The 19398-nt window shown below is 38.6% G+C and overlaps 1 protein-coding gene across 1 annotated transcript in view; it reads right to left on the bottom strand.

Moving 5' to 3' along the window:
* PRXL2C (peroxiredoxin like 2C) overlaps positions 1–19192 on the bottom strand; it is a 38806-nt gene extending 19614 nt beyond the window's left edge. Inside the window, 2 exon segments of the mRNA XM_054003041.1 lie at positions 15205–15468; positions 19134–19192. Of these exon segments, the coding sequence (XP_053859016.1) occupies positions 15205–15468; positions 19134–19192 (323 nt within the window).
* Positions 19193–19398: the final 206 nt, after the last annotated feature.

Below are 19398 nucleotides of genomic sequence, written 5' to 3'. Positions count from 1 at the left end.
AATGTATGGTGGTTGCAAGAGGTGCACTGTGAATGTGCCAAAGACGTATTCTTTTTAGTTACAACTTTTGGAATTAGGGGAATATAATGAATCACCTTTATACAGTGACTGGGAAAATAACCTAAGATATTTTTCTAATATTTGCCACCACAGTTTGTAAGAATTGACATTTATAACACTTCATTCTGAATCACTGACATTATGTGACAGTATATTTCTTTTTTCAATGATGCTGGTAACAAAATTGCTCAGTTCACAATGTAGGTTGTTGATTGATCCTATCTGCTAAGTCAGTCTGTGAGTGGAATTCTGAACATTTTTTCCTAACTTCATTGAGCCCATCCTGCTTGGTAGTAACAATTATTTTAAAGGTATATAAGGAAGAAACAATTATATGATTTCCTCCTTGGGGGAAAAATTGAGGAAAAACACTGCAATAAAAATTGGAGTGTAAAGCACTAAATTCATAGAAGTATATAATGCAAGACGTAGTTGATCTGTACAAAACTGCAGTCAGTGGGTGTAGTTTTGCCAAGAAGTTTGCTGAAATTTAGATATGCTTGTTATATCAAGTACACGTAACAACTAGCATGTTCTTCCAGCATGTCTATGGTTCCTCTCCTTTCTACTTATATGAAAACAACTGAATAAACACTCACTAAGAACTTATTGATTGTAGGTGGTATTAAATGTAGCCTGCAAAATCTTCTTCACAGCCATTGCTCAAGTACAACTTCATGTCAGTCCAAATCTGTGTTCCTTCTGCTTAGTGAACAGTGATACTGATATTGTTGTTTTTACCAGTAAACTGCTGTACACACCTGTAACATCCCTTCCTGACACCTCTGATGATATCACCTTGCAGCAAAGAATGACTGTTTTTATCCTTTTCACTGGTGGTAGTCTACAAAAAAGACAACAACCACCAATTAATCTGTTTAATATCTAGGTTAAGCAGGGCATACTCTGCGTTGCACTGATTAAAAGTGGGTGTCTTCATCTTTGCCTAATCTTGAAAGTATTACTGAGTCGCCCCAAAGCTATCTTTTGAGGTGCAGTGGATTTATCTTTGCTACTTTCTTTTCATACTGCAGCCACATCTTTCGGCTCAGCCAAACCATGTTATCTGCCTAGAAATCCATTTGTCTTATTTCCATGTGGGGATGATTTTCATCCTATCTTACGTCTTAGTCATGTTGACCATGGAGTGGTTGTCCATCATTGTCAGTGTTTTTGGGGTTCAGCTTTCATCAGCTTTTCAACAAATTGTTGATTTAAGTATTATGAAACCTCTGTGAGGATAGCCTTCATCAAAAACAAAGTGCAGAAGAACATGCAATCTCTCGCACGTTCCTGTCTTTGGCACAGCTGTAGTCTACTGGCTGTCCCAATTGATAAATCTAATAGTAATATTGCTAGAGGGTATACTGGGCTTTGTTACTTCACAATTAAAAGGCTTTAGAGCTAACACTAGTTGACTCAGGAGAGAAGAAATTGGAAGTTTGCAGTTTGGAGGTTGTTTAATACTGTATCAGGAGGACAAAAAAATTTCTTCATCTCTGAGTTGACTCTATAGAAAGAAACCCAAAGAAACTAAAATTGAAGTGCAATAGCTGTAAATTACTCTTAATGATGAGAACAAACAGAGACCAAGCAAATAAAAGGCCACCAAAGGAGTAAGAGCCACAAGGGCTAGATTTTTTATTTCCTCTGTTTTATGGCGATATGACTCATATTTCTGTGGATTGCTTTATTTGATATTGATTGATCACTCCACAAAGAACTCCCTGAGTCATCTGAGCTTGTTGCTAAATATCTCATTTTTTTTTTAAAGAAATGTTATGTTTGGAAACTCATTGAGCGGACAAAATTGTATGTCTGTGTCTACAAATTGCTAGTTCTTAAGTAGGAGTGCTTTAGATTTTTCCCCATTGTCCCACTGTTCTTCAAACCTGCCCTAAAGGATACACCACTCTGAACACAATAAATGTTCGGTCCCTTTTCTTGTTGAGTGTGGTCTTAAATGTGAAACAGATCACTTTAGCAGTTATATACTTCTTGTAAAATGGAAGAGACAAGTGTATTTATTTGTTGTGCTTCTGATTTGAAGCAATGCTTTAGGAGTGAAAGGTTTTTTGTCTTACTTCCCAACAGAGATTCAGCAGGCCTGAACTGCACCATTCTATCTGGCAACACAGTCTGCATATAAGAATATCTGCTGCTTATGCATCTTAGAAAACTCTTTTATGTTAAACATCCATACCAGCTCCAAACAGAGTGGTTCTCGAGTAAAGCAAACCTTCAGGTTTCTGCAGCATGCCCTGTCAGGGAGGGCTCCACAAGATGGCAATGTGTATCCAGAATCTGTTTCCATCTGCTTTAGATACAGAGATCTTCCACATGCATCAGCAGATTTTGCTGGTGGAATAAAATATTTAAAAGTTCCATATGACAGAACCTCGATTTAATGAAATAGTTTTGATTATTTTGCTTAAATTAAAATCATTGTGCATTGTTTTAATGTTGCTGGATTAATGTGCAAAAGTAGAATTGCTTTGTAAAATATATGTTTTCTTTCCCTGGGACATTCCATATAACAACATTTATCTTTGATCAGACAGTATTATTTTATTGAGATAGATGACTCTATATAGAAAATACAAGTAATTATGTCCATCCATAATTCAAATTTTAGAGATGAAATCATTGCAAATTAATTATTCCCATCTTTGTATCACTTTTTCTGCTCAACTTAGTTGAAGATTGCTTTTGAGAGCATCCTCACTCATACACATAAATTGTAAATGGCCAGTCAGTCCCTTACAGATTAGGAATGTCTTTGTGGGGTAGACAGGTGAGCAGGGAGGAAGTTCTCTTGTCAAACGAGGCGGGCAGAGAATACTTTCCTACTGGTGAAAGACAGGGAAAACTCCCTTTCAGCCTGCACAGAAGGTAATCCTTGCTCCTTTATTACTGCTGAGCTCTAGAACCTTCCTTCTTTGCATGAAGTAATGGATAAGCAGAGGCTGTTGGTCCCAGGGGCTGGGTGCAGTAATGCATGGGGAACAGAAAGGCTCAGAGGCTGCATTTCATCACAGAAGCAAAGTGGAATTGGGGTGATAACCATGGAGGATGTTTTAGCAGACTTTTAACAGTTAATCACAGACACACAAAAAATGAAGCTCATTTTTGAGACAATGAAAGAAGAGGGAGCAGGACTGTGAGAGAGAGAGGGAGAGAAAAACCATTCCTCCAGAATCTACAATGCTATTAAGACCTGGTTCCCAGTGGATGACTGTGCCTTATGGGGTCTAATAGGTATGAGCTCCAATCTAATCTTGGCTGGCAGTTGGAATATTCAGAGACTGCTGGGGAACACCAAGTTTCTTTTTCTGGGGGTATCTCAGGTGATTAATAATGTCAGAATGCATGCCTTAGCCTCTCCATCTTTGGGTCACTAATGTGGCCTCTCTCTTTTCCTTGCCTGCCTATTTCCAAGAAACTTCCTTGGAGACTCCTTTGTCTTATTTGGCTGAAATTGAACATAAAGTTCAAATATTGCTAAAGGGAAAGAGACTGGCAGAAACAGACAGAGATATGGGCACATAGCAGGGTATGTAAAAGCAAGTTTTCGTCCTTCATAGTGGTGGTGGTAAAAACAGAAATTCAATTTCTGTTCCTCAGTTTTAACTTTTGAGGGAGACACAAGGTCAGTACTAAAGAAATGAGGCCACACATGAAATATGATTTTAGCAATGGTGCAGCTATTTTGGGAGATGGATGTTTACCTGTATTAGGTTCCTCAGGATATATGGAAATGCACTTTAAATGCTGGTGGGCTGCTTATCTCTCCTTTTACCCTCCTAGTCTCCTAAATTGACAAAAGCCTACTAATTTTCACCACTAGAGTATTTGAACAGATCTTACTGTATGTGGTCAGCAGTTTTCCTGTAATAAAGGCAGCTATGTAGAAATGCATATTGCTAAACCAGGACACTGAGGAAAGCCAAAATATTTGCTTCTGTGTAACTTAGCCTGTGAGTTCTAAGCATGTATCTTTAAAAAATTCATTCTGGCATGTTGTTGAATTTCTTTTAATTACTTAAGTAAGAAACTCTTCACACAACATTGCTGGCCTGCCTCATTATAGTCTGTCTTTAGAAAATACCTAGGAATTTTGTCGTATATTGAAACATCTTAATTTTCAATTTGCTGAAAACACTTAACACTTTCTTAAAAACATTTCAAAAATACATCTTTTGTTAACATAAATGTGTGAGGCAACACATGGTCTTGTGGAGTTATCTGAGCCACCAGAGTAAAATGCCTATTTATCCATGCTTCTATCTGACTGGTGGCACAAGTGATTTGCATATTGCTACGAGACTGGCAATATGATTCTCATTTCCTGACATTCTTTGGGTCATGCTAACCTAAAGTGACACTTCTTGATTCTTGCTCTATAAACAGAAATTGAAATTTTGACTTCAGTGAAGTTAAAAAAATATTCTTACATACTTCAGTTGAAACCCAATAGTATGGTTTCAGCTCTACTGTCTGAGAAACTAGTTCTGAAGGACTTAAACCTAACTAGGTAAAATGAGCTTGGGTTGATTTTTTTTTTTTGTTAATTTCTTTGTAGTTGATTGTTTGTTTGTAGTATTTTGTTTGGGGTTTTTTTCAGTCTGTGGGTGGGTAACTGAAATACAAGGGATCTAAGTGGGGTTTTTTTAAAAAGTGCACAGTTGACAAGCAGTAGAACCTGGAACTATAAGAAATGTCTGTGTATAACACCTGTTTACCATCTTTATCAGTGATGTGGGCAGTGGGATTGAGTGCAGCTTGAGCAATTTTGCTGAAGACACTAAGCTGTGCAGTACAGTCTCCTGATGCTGGAGGGAAGGGATGCCATCCTGAGGGATCTTCACGGCTTTGAAAGATGGGTCTGTGCAAATCTCATGAAGTTCAACAAGGACAAGGGTTGTGAGAGCCCTGGGAGAAAGAGCTGGGGCTGTTGGTTGATGAGAAACTCTGCATGAACCATCATTGTGAGCCTGCAGCCCAGAAAGCCAATTGTTTCCTGGGCTGCAGCCAAAGCAGGGTGGGCAGCAGGGGAGGGAGGGGATTCTGCCCCTCTGCTCTGCTCTGGTGAGAGCCCACCTGGAACCCTGCATCCAGCTCTGGGGTCCCAGCACAGGGAGGACATGGACCTGTTGGTGTGGGTCCAGAGGAGGGCCATGAAGATGATCCAAGCACTGATCACCTCTCCTTTGCATAAATATAGACCCAGAAATGAAAGTCTTATTTAAAATTGGAGATGTGGTAGATGACTGCATCAGCAACATATGTTGCACAGCATATGAATAAATCAAGTCCCATCGATGGCTAATGAAAGGCTTTTCAATACACTTAACACTAAATTACTTCTGATTAAAAAGCTTACTTGGAGAGACAAATGTAAACTATAGCTAGGTGCACTCATGTTAGACAGTTATATGCTGAATCTAATTTGAAATGGATAAGTCCTAACACATTTAATTTCCTGCATACTCAGTGAAACAATGTTTGCTTTTTTTTTAAACAGTAATTTCGAGTGTGCCTTTCAAAGTGCTTGAGTCAGCACCACAGCAAGAGTGTTTGGAAAGATGATCATGCAAATGGAACTTCAAGTGATTTAATATACTCACCATCACAGGTAGATAGCTTGATCTATGGCATACTTAGAATGATGGAACAAGCTGTATACATCAATGGTGTATTTCAAGCTGTTAGTATTCACAGCAAATAATGTTTAATATGGGTTTATCTTTAGTCTGGAAAACTTACCAGAAAGTGTGATGAATAACAAAATTATGGAAGCAACAAAATAAATGAGACTGGATATCTGGATGTAATAGCAGAGAGGAGAGAGAAAATAAACTGTCTGTGTTGCACCGTAACTAGTTTTGAGCTCTTTATGCTAAATCATGTCAGAACTGTGATTTCTTTTGATTATTGTTCAGACTGGAAACTTGAAATCTAAGAGAAATACCGTATGTGGTATTAGTACTCACAGGAGGAAATCATATAGCTATGTGGAAAAGGATGAAACACTGAGTTCAGGGTCAGTCAAAGAGGAGAACCAAGTACCACACTAATAGGTGAGGTAATGGAAGTACTGGAAATAGGTAACTTTATACTAGAAAAGGGTGTTTCTTAATGGAAAAAGTCTTGAGTTGAAGGGGAGAAATGCTGTTCACTGATTAAAGCTTTTTAAAAAGGTAGAGTCTGTAATAATTTTCAAAAATGTAGCCAATTTTCTTTGTGATTGTTTTTGCTCAAGGGTTGCAATCTAAACAGATATTGCATTCTAAACAAATTAATAGGCATGTATCCTAGCATCCTTTTCAAACTCCCAGAAAGCAATGAGTATGCTCACTCTTTACTCTTTACTCGGCACTCTCACAATAGATTTTCCCCTTTCTAGCAATCAGTATAAAAACTGCATTTCAAAAATGAAATGGGTGCCTATTTAAAAAAATATGTAGTTCTTACAGCTCTGAAAGCCTAAATAGGTAGATACTATTTTTTTTTACTTTTGGAAGCACTTAAAGTAATTTTGAAATATACTGATATTGCTAAATTTTTCAATGCAAGCTTACAGTTTGAACATAACTGATTTTCTTATTTCTATTCTGACCAGACTTCGGCCACAATCTCTGTGATGGCAGCAATCTGCTATGTGGTTTGATGTCTGGCCTGTAGCAGAAAAAGAAGCCTCTGGACTATAGTGAGGCACGGTAGAAGCTGTATAGACACAGGTCTATGCTGAACTGAGCAGGAGTAATAAGCCTGAATATCCCCAAACCCACTGGTTTATTATGCTTTTTGTCTCTGAAATTTCTGCTTCAGATAACTTTTTTTTTGATAATAGTTTTGTTCTAGTCTGGTTGCAAGGAAATTAAAAATATAAGAAAATTGATATGTTGTATTCCATATTACAGAAAAGTTTACATTGAAAGGAACCCTTGGAAATCACCTTGTCCGATTTTCTATTGAAAATGAGACCCTGGATTAGATTATGTAGGGCTGTGTAAAGAGGAGTCTTCAGTGCCTCCAGCAAGTGAATGAAAGAATGAAAGAATGAAAGAATGGTTGAGGCAAGATAGGACTTCTGGAGGTCATCTGGCCCAGCCCCCTTGCTCAAACAGGTTGCCCAGGACTGTGTCCTTATATGAAGTATTGTTTTTGCTATATCCAGATGGAATTTCCCCTGAAGCAACTTATGTATCTTGTGCCTTCTGGCACCTGTGCATTCCTGTGCAGAGAGTAATTTCATCTTTGCACCTGCCTTTTAGCTACTGGAATACTGTCATAAAGTCTTTGCTGAGCTCTCCCTCTTTTAGGCTGAGCACATAACATTTCTTCAGCATTTTTTTGTATATCATATTTATCAGTCCTCTAATCATCTTAGTGGATCTTTGTTGGGCCCTCCCCAATTCTTCAGTGCTCTTCTTAAGCTGAAAAACAGGATGAAGTATTCCAGTTGTGGCTTAACAAGCGCCAGGAGGAATAATGGCAGCGCTCAAGCTGTTGAGTTACCTCTGGCTGACACAGTCCAGGACTCTGCTGGCCCCATTACTGTCAGGGCACTCTGCTCACTCGAGCTTGCTGTCCCACAGGGACCTTCCTAGCAAGGTATTTAGTGTCCCCAGCCAAGCAGTTAGGTATGTCACCAGGCTCATTCATCTGTCTGATCTTTACCCAGGATATCTTCCCAGGTTCTCTTCCACCACTCTTTACTGCCTGTGTGTGGGTCTCATGTGAGAAAGATTTAAAATGTGAGTTAAATGGTTGAATTTTTCTAGTCCAAGGGAAATAAAAAAACAGTGCTCCTGCTAAAGGTTTAGGAAAAGGGACAGGTGTGTTATATCATGATATAGCAAGATTACTGTCAGAGAAAAGATACCTCAAGCACAAATTGTGCTTGAGCCTGGACATTAATGAAGACTCAACCTGAATACTTAACCATCCCATCTTTGAGGAAGGGATGATATGCTATTCTTTTTCTAATCTGTGAATTATTTAATTAAAGATAGATATGTGCATTTTATCTACCATTTGCCTAAATGCTGAGATTTTTAAAAATTTTAAAGTATGAAAGAAGAAAGAGTCAAATACAGAAGAGGTACAACAGAAGGTACAAAAGAGAAACAACCAGCTCTCCAACACAAGTGTCAACCTCTATATTGATTACATTTTGCTTCACGTCGCTGGAAAATCCCAGTCCTTCATGCCAAAACTGATTACATCACACATCTTCTGTTTCTAATGTTCATATAGGCTCTTTAGCCTACTGAGACAAATGTCTGTTTTTCACGTTTCATCACCATTTCACCACTGTACCTGTGGAAAAATGTGTACTCTTATTGTACTCAACCCAATAAAAAGTTCTGTTTTGTTTAAATTCCATTTTGTGGGATAATAATAAATGGACATCCTGTTATTAACCTTCTTTTAGTAAATCTTAGATTAATCCATGCACATATGCTTTAAACTGCCCTTTACATTTTCTGTAACTGAGAGGAGAACACCTTGTTATCAGAATAATGCAAATAGAAGTAGAAGAAACTATAGTTTGTACTCCATTTGCAAAAGCCTTTAAAAATCTGAACTCCATATTTAATGGAAATACAAGACGAAAGTTAACATTTGAAAAGGAAAAAGTAAATGTTATACATATTACACAAACATGCTATAGTTGTATAAGTAATCTGAAATCAAATACTTTGGAAGAAAACATGCCTAGAATTTGTATCAACAGCTGGTGTTTGTCAGATCAACTTCTATTCTGTAGCTGGGTATGAATTCTCAGCTAGCTGGATAATGCTTTGACATAATAGGTGCCTTTTCTGAAATAATAATATAATTTGCAAAAGCAGAAAAAAAAGACAAATGTGTAAATTGTGTATGCTGCTTTCTGTCATATGCATATTTATTTAACAAAGCTGCAATGGTAAAAAACACCAACAGATCTTGTACCAGGAAAAAGAAAAAAACCCAATGTAAATAGGTATACATGAGCTGTTATATCAATGAACTAAGTACTTGTTAACGCTAATGCTTTCATGTAAACTCTTTTGTTGCCTGGCAATATGTGGAATAGAATCTGGCTGGTAATAATCAGAATCTGATCAGATCTGTTCTTAAAATCACCTCCCAGTTTCTGTTTTATTTGTAAACACCTACAGCCCCATTTGTGATACAGCTCCCACAGAGTGTATAAAGAACTGCATTACCAGTTAATTTGCCTGGCTTAATTTCCAAGCTGTACATCATTGTCATGCTATGCATTAAAATGTCTGTCTTCATAGATTTTCCAGTAGGAAATAAAACTAAAATGATAGTTTTGGAAGCCTAACTAAGAACCAATAATATAGACGTACAATATTTTCAATACTGCAAAGGGAAAACGCACACTTCATATTGATAAAAATCCCTTCTGTTAAAAATTATGAACATGCTCCCTGGTAATATTTTCCCAGAAGGCTTTAAAATTTCTGTTTCTGAGTCCTTCAGTATTCTCTACTGCAATGCATGTGTTTATATTATTATTTAATTATTTTATAGTATTGGATGCATTTCAAAGAAAGCTGTTTGTTGCCATATGGTATTTTTCCTCATAAAAATGATTTTATTTCATAAAATTATTCCATGTTTTAACCTCTCATCATCATGACACTATTTAATTCTGCATTCTCCTTTTTCTAAAGATTTCTCACAGATCTGAATCCTCACTTAAGACAGCAGAGTGATCATTAATCAAGGACCTACCATCAAGTGTGGGACATTAATGCAGGTGGTAAAAGCTGATCTACCTAATGGGTTAAATCTGGATGGAGGAAGAGCTTGGAGTGGGTGTTGCAACACTAACTCAAAGGAGCTGAAGATGGCTGGCTGAGGAAAGGTCCTTCTCCAAGGCAGTGCCCTGCATGTCCACTCTCAATTTCCTAGCTTGGGAGACTGACTTCTGCCAAGTGAAAGCTCATATATGTACAACGCTCATTTAATCTTTGGCTGACTTGCTGATAGCACTGACAGAAGGGCAAGTTTGAGCCATCTGCAGTGGTCACGTTCTGATGGACAACTTTGCTGTAGGGTCTGTTCTGAGATGGTCAACTCATTTCAAATAGATTACCCAACAGCCTCCAGATACAGCACTGGTTGTTACGGACCTGGGCTGGATTCAAGCCGGCAGTTAAAGCATGAAGGGCTCCATATGCCAGTGTGTCCCCTGAGCCATCAGGTGACATATGGTTTCGTTCTCAGAAAAATGATGCTGAGCTGATCTGAAATTATGTATGCAAAGGTTAAAGGCATCTTTTGCCGTACCTCATGGGAGCTTTTTACAGATATTTATATCACAAGGGAGAGATCCATAGTGTGGAAATTATAAATCCCTTCATTAATTTAGTATGCCTGTTCGGGTTAAATTGAATGAACATTGGTATCCTCAAATAAATGAAGCCTTTAGGCCTTATAGTAGGTTTTTTAGCTTAAGTTTTTTTGTGTGGTTTTTTTTTTTTTTTTTTTTTTGTGTGTGGATGTGTGTGTTTGTTTTTTGTGGTTTGAGGCTCTTTGGTTTGTTTTCATTTTGTTTCTTTTTTGTTTGTTTGTTTGATTTTGTTTTTTTTTTTTGTGGCTGGTGAGAGTGAAGATGTTTGCATTTTTTTTTTTTTTTGGTTTTCATTCAGCTATGTTAATTGCTTATGAAAAATACATCTATTATTTTAATTTCTATCTACAGTTGCCATGTCACCTGTACAGAATGCTTGTATAACCTAGCCAACAGCTCCTAAATCTACCTTTGCTGCTTTTAGCTGGTAGGCACAGCTGAACTCCTGTTTTCATACTACTCCAAAACATATTCAGAAAATCTTCTGAGCAATTTGTCAAAGGTAGTTGGAATATGCTATCTGCAATTGAAGATCATGTAGACATTGCAATTTCTTCCAGACTGTGGATAAAATTTAAAATATTCCATTTTTTTTCCCCATTTGTGTCAGTCCTAGTATCTAAACAACACAGAGATTAGCTTCACTTAACTTACATTTCACACAGTTCAGCAGAAAGAAAATCAGCAGACTCTTTTCCCTTCCTTCACCAAATATTTTAGAAATCTACTGAAATTGGGCTTTAAGTATATACATATTTAGAATAATGTGACCTCGTGGCTAGGTCTTCACTGCCAGTCTGAAAGACACAAAGTGGGGAACAAACCCAGGTTCATCTACACCTATGGCTAGATTTGCAAGGAAAGAATTCCATTGGAAGAAAAATAGAAGACTAGGAGGAGCCTAGGATCTGTACTCACAAAAATCTGGTCACAGAGAAGACTTCCAAGCCTTTTGTTAGCACCAGACAATTGCTACTGTGCTTACCCTTACTAGTTCTCACCTAAAATACTTATGGCATAGTCATTTGAGTCAGAAATATCACACAAAACCTGAAGCCGGCCTGGTGAATTCACTGAGAGTTTTGTGGTGTTTTTATTCTCTTCACATTTCCTTCTTCTTAATAAGCAATGTAAGTGCAGATCCTACAGTGGGCATAGGAGACATGTCATTATCATCAGACGTGGGTCTACAGCTGTTGCACCAAAGAAATGTTACTTCTGATGCCCCTAAACTTTTGTTGTAAATATGTCCCCAGAAGAATAAAATAAGATTGTTAAAGGAGGGAAGCTACATGTGAGGGCATGTCTCAAGAGAAAGCAGAGAATGATTGAAGTTTCAAGAGAAAGCTATAGGAGAAAAAGTCTTTTATAAACCACAGAGAAGCCTGGAGCATACTCTGTGGGATCTGAAGGAAGAGATAAAACCAAGGAATAAAAACATGTTCACTCATAGAACGATGTAAGCTACCAGGAAAAGAAGAAGTGGTTGTAAAGAATGAAATTATGTATCAGACATCTGCTAGAAATGAAGGTGATCTAGATTAGGAACTGATTTTTGAAAGTGATCCTGTCAATTTATATACTGTCAGTATATATACATACTGATTTATAAGCAGCATAAATGGAAAAAGGTCTCTTTAGCCTTCATTGCAACTAGGAGTAAAGCGCTTGTGTTTTAGTAATTAATTTCCATATGCCGTTTTTGTAAACACATTATGAAATACTACTAAATCCAAAATTTGAGTTGAAAATTTTATGCCACCATGGACAACTAAGCAAACTGAAATTCTGGCTGCTGGAATAATTCTGAGGATTGAGTATATGAAATAGCCCATACCCAGTGCCTTTTGCTTTACTTTGTTTTTGTGCCATGTCACTCTTTTATTTCTTTTTCTTCTCTATGCTAACATGTATAATTAACTGCCGTTTTTTCTGTGTTTTTTTTTTCCTGGAGCAATCTACAAAAGCTACCACTCTGTGTTTATGTAACTCTCTTAATCATAACCATGAAAAGAGCTGCTACAGAAGCTGTCATGAGCTGGTCAGGGGTCAGTGCTAATTAACAGAAGAACTTGTAAGGGGAATAGTGTGGCTCTGAGATTAAGGCTGGGATGTTTGGACAGAAAAGAGCTGGGCAACACTTTGCTTCTTTTAGTGTGAGAGTTCATAAACCCACAGAGGAGGAAGCTGCAGTGGTAAAGATGAGGAAATGAAACAGATGTGTTAGGATTTCAGTAGTGAAGCTCTTCAGGCAATGGTCCTCCTAGTCTGCTGCTTGGTGGGTGATAAGGGAGGTGTGAGGGCAGACAGCTCAAGGACCAAGTTCAAGGTTCAAAGCTGGGCTAAATTTTTCAGTTGCTTTCTGTATTTGAGTAGTTTCTTTTAATTTTAAGTGTAAATCAGCATACTTAATAGAGAAGCTAAAGATATTACACAGAAAGTAGTGAGGATAAATCCATAAATTTATCTGTTCATGGGAGACAGAGAAGTCACTTATGCCATTGCCTGGATGTCTTCTGAACAGAAATGACAGCTGAAGATAATTTTATTAAAACTGTTTGTACTGTCCCAGACTGATTTGTAAATTTTCCTTGAGAGGTCAGAGCTATTTTATTTCAAGGTGACAGTTTTCCATAGGGAAAATTAATAATTTATATTCAGAGTCTAAAAAACAGCTGAACTGTGTGAGCCTAAAGATTACATACATCTCTGCAGAGTGAAAACCAGAATCTGACATGAAACTATTTACAGCAGCCATGGATATACAGCTTAGTAAAATGACTCAGGTTTTAGGCAGGTTTTATTCATGCAAATCTGCTCTGATATTTGCTGTTTTATGGTCCAGGGCTATAAATCTTTGCCATTTTCTAGGGTTTTGCTCCTTAGAGAGGATTTTTTTTTTTTTTTTCGTTATAAGCTGATCTAAATTTAACCATAATTATGAAAGGAACATGATTTATAAGCATTTAAAAGCCTCTTAACTTGATCTAGTTAAAACAACATTTGGATAATAAATAATTATTTTATGCAGTTAACCAAGGTCTTTTTCATTTGTAATCTATTTCCAATAGGTGGCAGGCCAACAATTTCTGTGAATATTATGCTGTTTGAGTCTGAACTCTTGCAAAAGCCAAGGAGTGTGTGAAAATAATGAAAAATCGATTTGTAATTATTTTTTTTTAGATGTCATACAAAAATTTTCTCCGTTTATAAATTATGTATTTAAGGGTGTAAACTAGGGAAATACTAGAGGGAGAAGAGAGAGGAATTTCTGAAATTGTTTGTTTACAAAATTCTGTGAAATGTGACAATTTTATTTTGTATTCTCCAGTTATCTCCCAAAACTACTACAGGTGCTCGCCCAGGATGTCTGGAATGCCTGGCATGGAGACAGCTCTACTGCCTGTGATACTCTGGAGTTTGATTCCACAAAGTAATGATTGAATAGAATTGAAAGAGATTGGCTTAGAGGGAAGTACAAGAAGTAATTATGAGTCTGGATTTACCTAAATGCACAATAATGGTCAAATATTCTGAGCACAATGATGTGGTTGCCCCTAAAGCTGAGCTGACTCCAATTCCCTGCCATTCTCTGGCTGCCAAATAAAGCTGGGGAGAAATCCTGGCAATACTGAATACAAAGGCAAAGCTCCATTAAATTGATAGAAGCTGAGATTTTACTTTGTAGCACTTATCTTCCATCCATTGTCATCTCTTGCGATACAGGGAATATCAGAGCTTTGGGAAAACCCATTACTGGTTCTGAATGCACTCTAAATCTAGTTTAGCCAAGAAAACAAATGCATGTTCTTCACTTTACATGAGGTAAATTTGGTGACTCAGTGTGCCGAATAGAGTTACTTAGAGTTCAAAAGACTGGGGCATCTCATTCCAGAAAACTTAATCTGCCAAGCAGCAATAGTGTTATGACTGAAAGCTTGTTGTGCTGCTGGTACTATATGTGTTTCACATGGATCTTTATTTTTATTTAGGACAGTCAATCTTGCACAGCAAAACTTTGGTAAAGGAAAGATAATGTCTTGGTGATTTCTTAATTAATGGGTACTATTTTAGACATTTTGCCAGTCATTCTGGGCAACAGCTCATGCTTCATTCTCCCCCAAATCTGTCAATTTGAAGATAAAATACAATTTTAGTTAACTTGTAATGTAGTAACAAACATCTAACTCAATTTCCTGAGGGAGTTTGGCATGGTTAATGGAGGTCGCAACCAAAATTCCTCATGAGTAAAAGTGGGGTTTTTTTTAGCTAAACTTGCTGAAATCTGGAAAGACAAAACAAGATGTAGTATTAATTTAAAAGTTTCATCATTGTGTAGAGTTAGTTTCATGTTTGCAGTAAATGGCACAGGACTTGCCTTCACTGAAAATTTACCTGGAACACAGAAAGCTTTATTCTATATTCAATGAATATTTTTTGTTTTGATGGGATGTGGGAACATAAGTATGCAAACCAAATACATAACTATGAATTGTCTTACTGTGAAGAACTGTTTATAAGCACATACTAAAGAACTTTTCTGAACATTAACTGCAGTGTAGAAAGACTTCCCTTTTTTGTCAGCTGCTCCTTTACCATGCCCTTCAAATCATATTTGGTCAGAAAACCTCACTGCCTTTTTCTGCTGTCTGTATTTGTTCTGATCAATCTGTTAAAACAAGTGGCAACAATACTAGAGCTGGACTGTGCAATACTCTTTATTCTTAGGTTTCTGTAAAAGGTGTATTGCGGTGTTGCGTTCTTCTCACCCCAGTCTGGATGGCTCGGGAGCCTGGCTAGGTTCTGCGTTTTGTCCGGGATACCGGGGTTGCCGCGTGTTTGTGGAGCTCTGGGGTTGAGCCTCCGCGGGCTGCTGCGTTCTGTAACCGACGCTGAGAGGAGACAAAGGGGCGAAGGAGGCACACCTTGTCCTGTGTGGCTCGAGAACCTTTATTCCCGCATGTCCGCCACGGTGGAGAGCAGCGTCCACTCCCAGCACCCGCGTGGACAAGACGGCAACAAGACAAAGGAAGCTTGGGGTTAAATAGGGGGCAGGCAGACAGGGGCGGAATACCCCTCGCCCAATGGGGACAGACAACAGGGGAGTGACGTGGACCATGGCAGCCAACGGGAACATAACAGGGGTGGGTACAGGGTTTTGGGATGAATAGGAATACAGGGATGGGGTAACTGACACGGAAGTTTCAGGAACGAACAGGGGATGGCTACAAGACTGACATGGGGATGCTCCAATGGTAAATGACCCAGAGCGAACCATTGTGAAGGGAAATGGGGGCACATAGAACCAACTAACTAACATTCATAAAAACCCCTAACTGAACTAACCCAGGATGCAACAGTGTATGTCCTATGTAAGAGCTGTGGAGGAAGGGCATCATTAAGGAGGAATCCTAATTGTAAATTGAACCACATAATTTTCTCCACCCCAAATTAGCAATATAAGGTAGGACAGATTGGATTTCGAGAGCTGTGATACTCTTCCCTCTGTTTTAGTTCACTTGTTCTTGTTTCATCTGGAGAAAAAACAACCATGTTAAAATGTAGTATAAAGCAGATAATTTTTATGAACAAACAAGCATCTTTCAGCATCAGGAAGGTTTAAAAAATCCAGCTAGAACCCTAGAAAACACAAAAATTGAAATGTCTACCTTATGTTGCATCAATAAACCAGTTTTTAACCACAGAGCATTTATTTTTAACTTCTTAGAAAAAAAAAATCATATTTTTGCAGGAATTCTGACTCTTTGCTTTCCTTTTGCTTTCCTTTTGTATCAAAACCCATGTATATTTAGCTTTTAATATGGCTATGAAGAAATGTGTGAAATCTTAAGTGGACTAAATCTATATGCATAATTGCTAACATATTTTTGCTTATCATATGCTGACTTTAATATTGATATTTGGTATATTATTTTAATATACTGAATATACAGATAATATTTTCATTAACTATTGCTCAGAATTTTACTTTATTCACATGTATTTATATTTTTTATGACATCTAAACAAAGCTAATTTTTAACAGAAAGCATATCTTGCATTTAGCTGTATTGAAGATCCAAAGTATACAAATAATTGTGCTATAGAAGGAAAAGTTTGATGTTTTTTCAGATACTGAGTTTTCACAAATACAATTTAACATGAAACTTTAGGATCTCTTTTAGATTTCCTCAAGAAAGCAATACTATGCATGCTCTGGGAATTCTGTATTATGATATAACAAATTCTTTCTTCAGGGAGTAGGTAAAATAATGTCACTCTATTTGCTGGCAGTTGGGGCAAGATGCCAATTAAAGCATGATTGATTACCTGTGCTTATTAGCCTATCACTAACTAACAAGGCAACAAGTTCTTGAATTTTGGGAATTGAACTATCTTGTGTTTAACTCTTTTACCCTGTGAGAATTGCAGAGCTGAACCTTTTAATGATGCTTCTTCTCTTTGGAGACAAATAAATGTTAAATGTTGTCAGTACCCTCCTTCACAGTTTCTCTTTTAGCTTTGTCTGAATAGCTTTCTGCTTTTTCTTATTCCCTTGATGCAAATTTTATTGAAATCTCAGTTCCTTTTAAATTGGATTGCAAACTACCTTCCAAATTTTATCTAGAGGAAACATGAAGCTACTGAGAATGACTGTTCCTCTTTCTCTTTTCACACATTCTCAGTAACTGCACAGACAATGAATTATTATTTTACTCACTTGTGTGGCATCTTTGCTCTTCTAGCTGACAGAGATATTTATGTCTTATAGTATGACTTGGAGGTCATTGGTGCTGGACTCTGAGAATCTGACAAAGAACAGAGAATTTTTAAAAGTCAAGGCTTCTTGCTGATTCGTTGGAGAACTTAATCAGTGGAGATTCATTATGAATTTTCTGGATTTCCTTTGCTGCTAGAGGTAGCCAGAGCAAGACTCAGTTTTGAATCCATGGAAATAAAGGTCTTCCCAGTCGACCTTCAAAGCCTTGCCAGAATTACAGGCAGAAAAGGTTAGCTTCAAGGTGTCTGCTCATCCTCAGGTCACATGACTCATTGAATGAAAGAAACATGGAGGCAACATGCCGTGGTTGCATGTTCACACTTGGCAGCATAAAGCTGGAATTAGAGAGCTGTATGTTTTGTGTGTGAATTTACGAGTGCGGGGAAATTGCTTTGTGTGGTTGCAGTGGATTGCCCCTGGTGAGGAGTGGCATTAGCCAATTGGAATGTGAAGGTCAGCACATACCTCTGCCGCAATTCCACTCCCAGTTTGACTCATGTGATGTTTCACTGTGTTCAGCCAAGTGCGCTTGTCCTGGGTAGGCCACGTTTCCCTAATCCAGCAGAAGTCTCACAGAGGAAACATTTGGCTGGAGTTCTCTGGTATCAGAGGATTGCATTAGTGTCATGTTTGTGGTTAAAATTTTTAGTATTTTACTTAAAATTAGTACTGAAAGATCTTGCCTTAACTTCAGCTTCCATCTTCTATTTCGTAGATATTCCTTCTCTTGTCATGGAGCTGCTAGGGAGCACTGAAGAGAAACATTGACTCATGTGCACTGACCACGGTTTGTCCTGTGACTGTCATGCTGCTGCAGATGGTTGAATTTGGAACTGACATGAGAGCAGCCAGCAGTTCTCAAGCAGCTTCAGTCAAATGCCATTTCAGGGTGACAGAGAAGAGAAAATCGAAGAGCCTCTAAATTCCTGTCCTCAGGGCACTTTCCCATGTTGCCAGTCACAGAACTAGTGGGCTGCTGCTGCTGCTCTTCTCAATAACAGAACGGCAGCTTCAAGTAGCTTGGGGAGGCTATGAAAAGTGGGGCCAGGAGGCCACTTTGTATCAGCCCTGCTAGCAGAGGATGGTCTGTGAGGGCAGCTGTCTGGGTGGTCTTCCATCTCACATAGCCTCCTTATCATTTGGAGAAGATGATGGAGCACACCCTGCCCTACTCCCCAGCCGTCCTCAGTGATACAGAATAGAGGTGTAAAACAGGTCCTGTAGAAAAATGCAGAACCAGTTTCCAGACTGAGGGAGCAGAAGCTCAGCCTGCCACTGCCAGGAACTTAAATGTCCCTTCGTTGTCCTTACTCCTCTGACAGACCCTTATACCCTGCACAAATACTCCCCATAAATAAATGAAAAACAAACCAGAAGAATATTTTAAAATATTTTGCTCTATAAGCAGCTTTATTGTGTGTTTAGATCTTCCTAGAACCTGTGTGCCTGAGGTTGCTGGGGATGTGCTGAATCAGTGTTTTACATTCCCTAGCATGGTGTTGCTCTCTGACATATTCCTTCTATAGTAGGGAAGCAGCCAGGTGAAATTTTTCAGAACCAAATATTAAGAGACCAAGAGATAGAGTATGCTCACCGTGTTGACATGGGGTGTTAGAAACAGACATTTTCCTAAAACTGAGATTAGAATTGCTGAAGCATTTAAGATAGTATGTCTGCACATACTTCTCTTTGAAAACAAAAACCTTGTTGCATCCTGGGTTTGGGTTCAGATTAGGGGTTCTGATATATGTTAGTTAGCCGGTTCTGTGTACCCCTGTGCACCCCCCATGTTTCCCCCCCCCCCCCCCCCCCCCCCGCCCCGTGGTGGTCCGCTCCGGGTCTCTTACCATTGGAGCATCACCATGCCAGTCCTGTAACCACCCCCCTGTGAACTCCGGAGAGTTCGGTGTCTGTTACCCTGCTCCTGCAACCCCATTCGCCCTGGAGCCCTGTGTCCGCCCCTGTCTCATCCCCATTGGTTACCCCAGTCCATGTCACTCCCCTGTAGCCTGTCCCCATTGGGCGAGGGGGGCTTCTGCCCCCTATAAAATCCTGCGCCCCCCCGCTCCCAGCACCATTTTGTCCACATGGCACTGGGAGCGATTCGCGTTTCTCCGTCGCAGCTCTATGCAACAATAAAAGCTCTCCAGCCGACCACATGGACCGAGTGCATAATTCCTTC

This window comes from Vidua macroura, chromosome Z (genome assembly GCF_024509145.1).
Source record: "Vidua macroura isolate BioBank_ID:100142 chromosome Z, ASM2450914v1, whole genome shotgun sequence".
Taxonomy (NCBI): Eukaryota; Metazoa; Chordata; class Aves; order Passeriformes; family Viduidae; genus Vidua; species Vidua macroura.
Note: the sequence above shows the minus strand (reverse complement) of the source record. Positions and strands in the feature narration are given on the sequence as shown.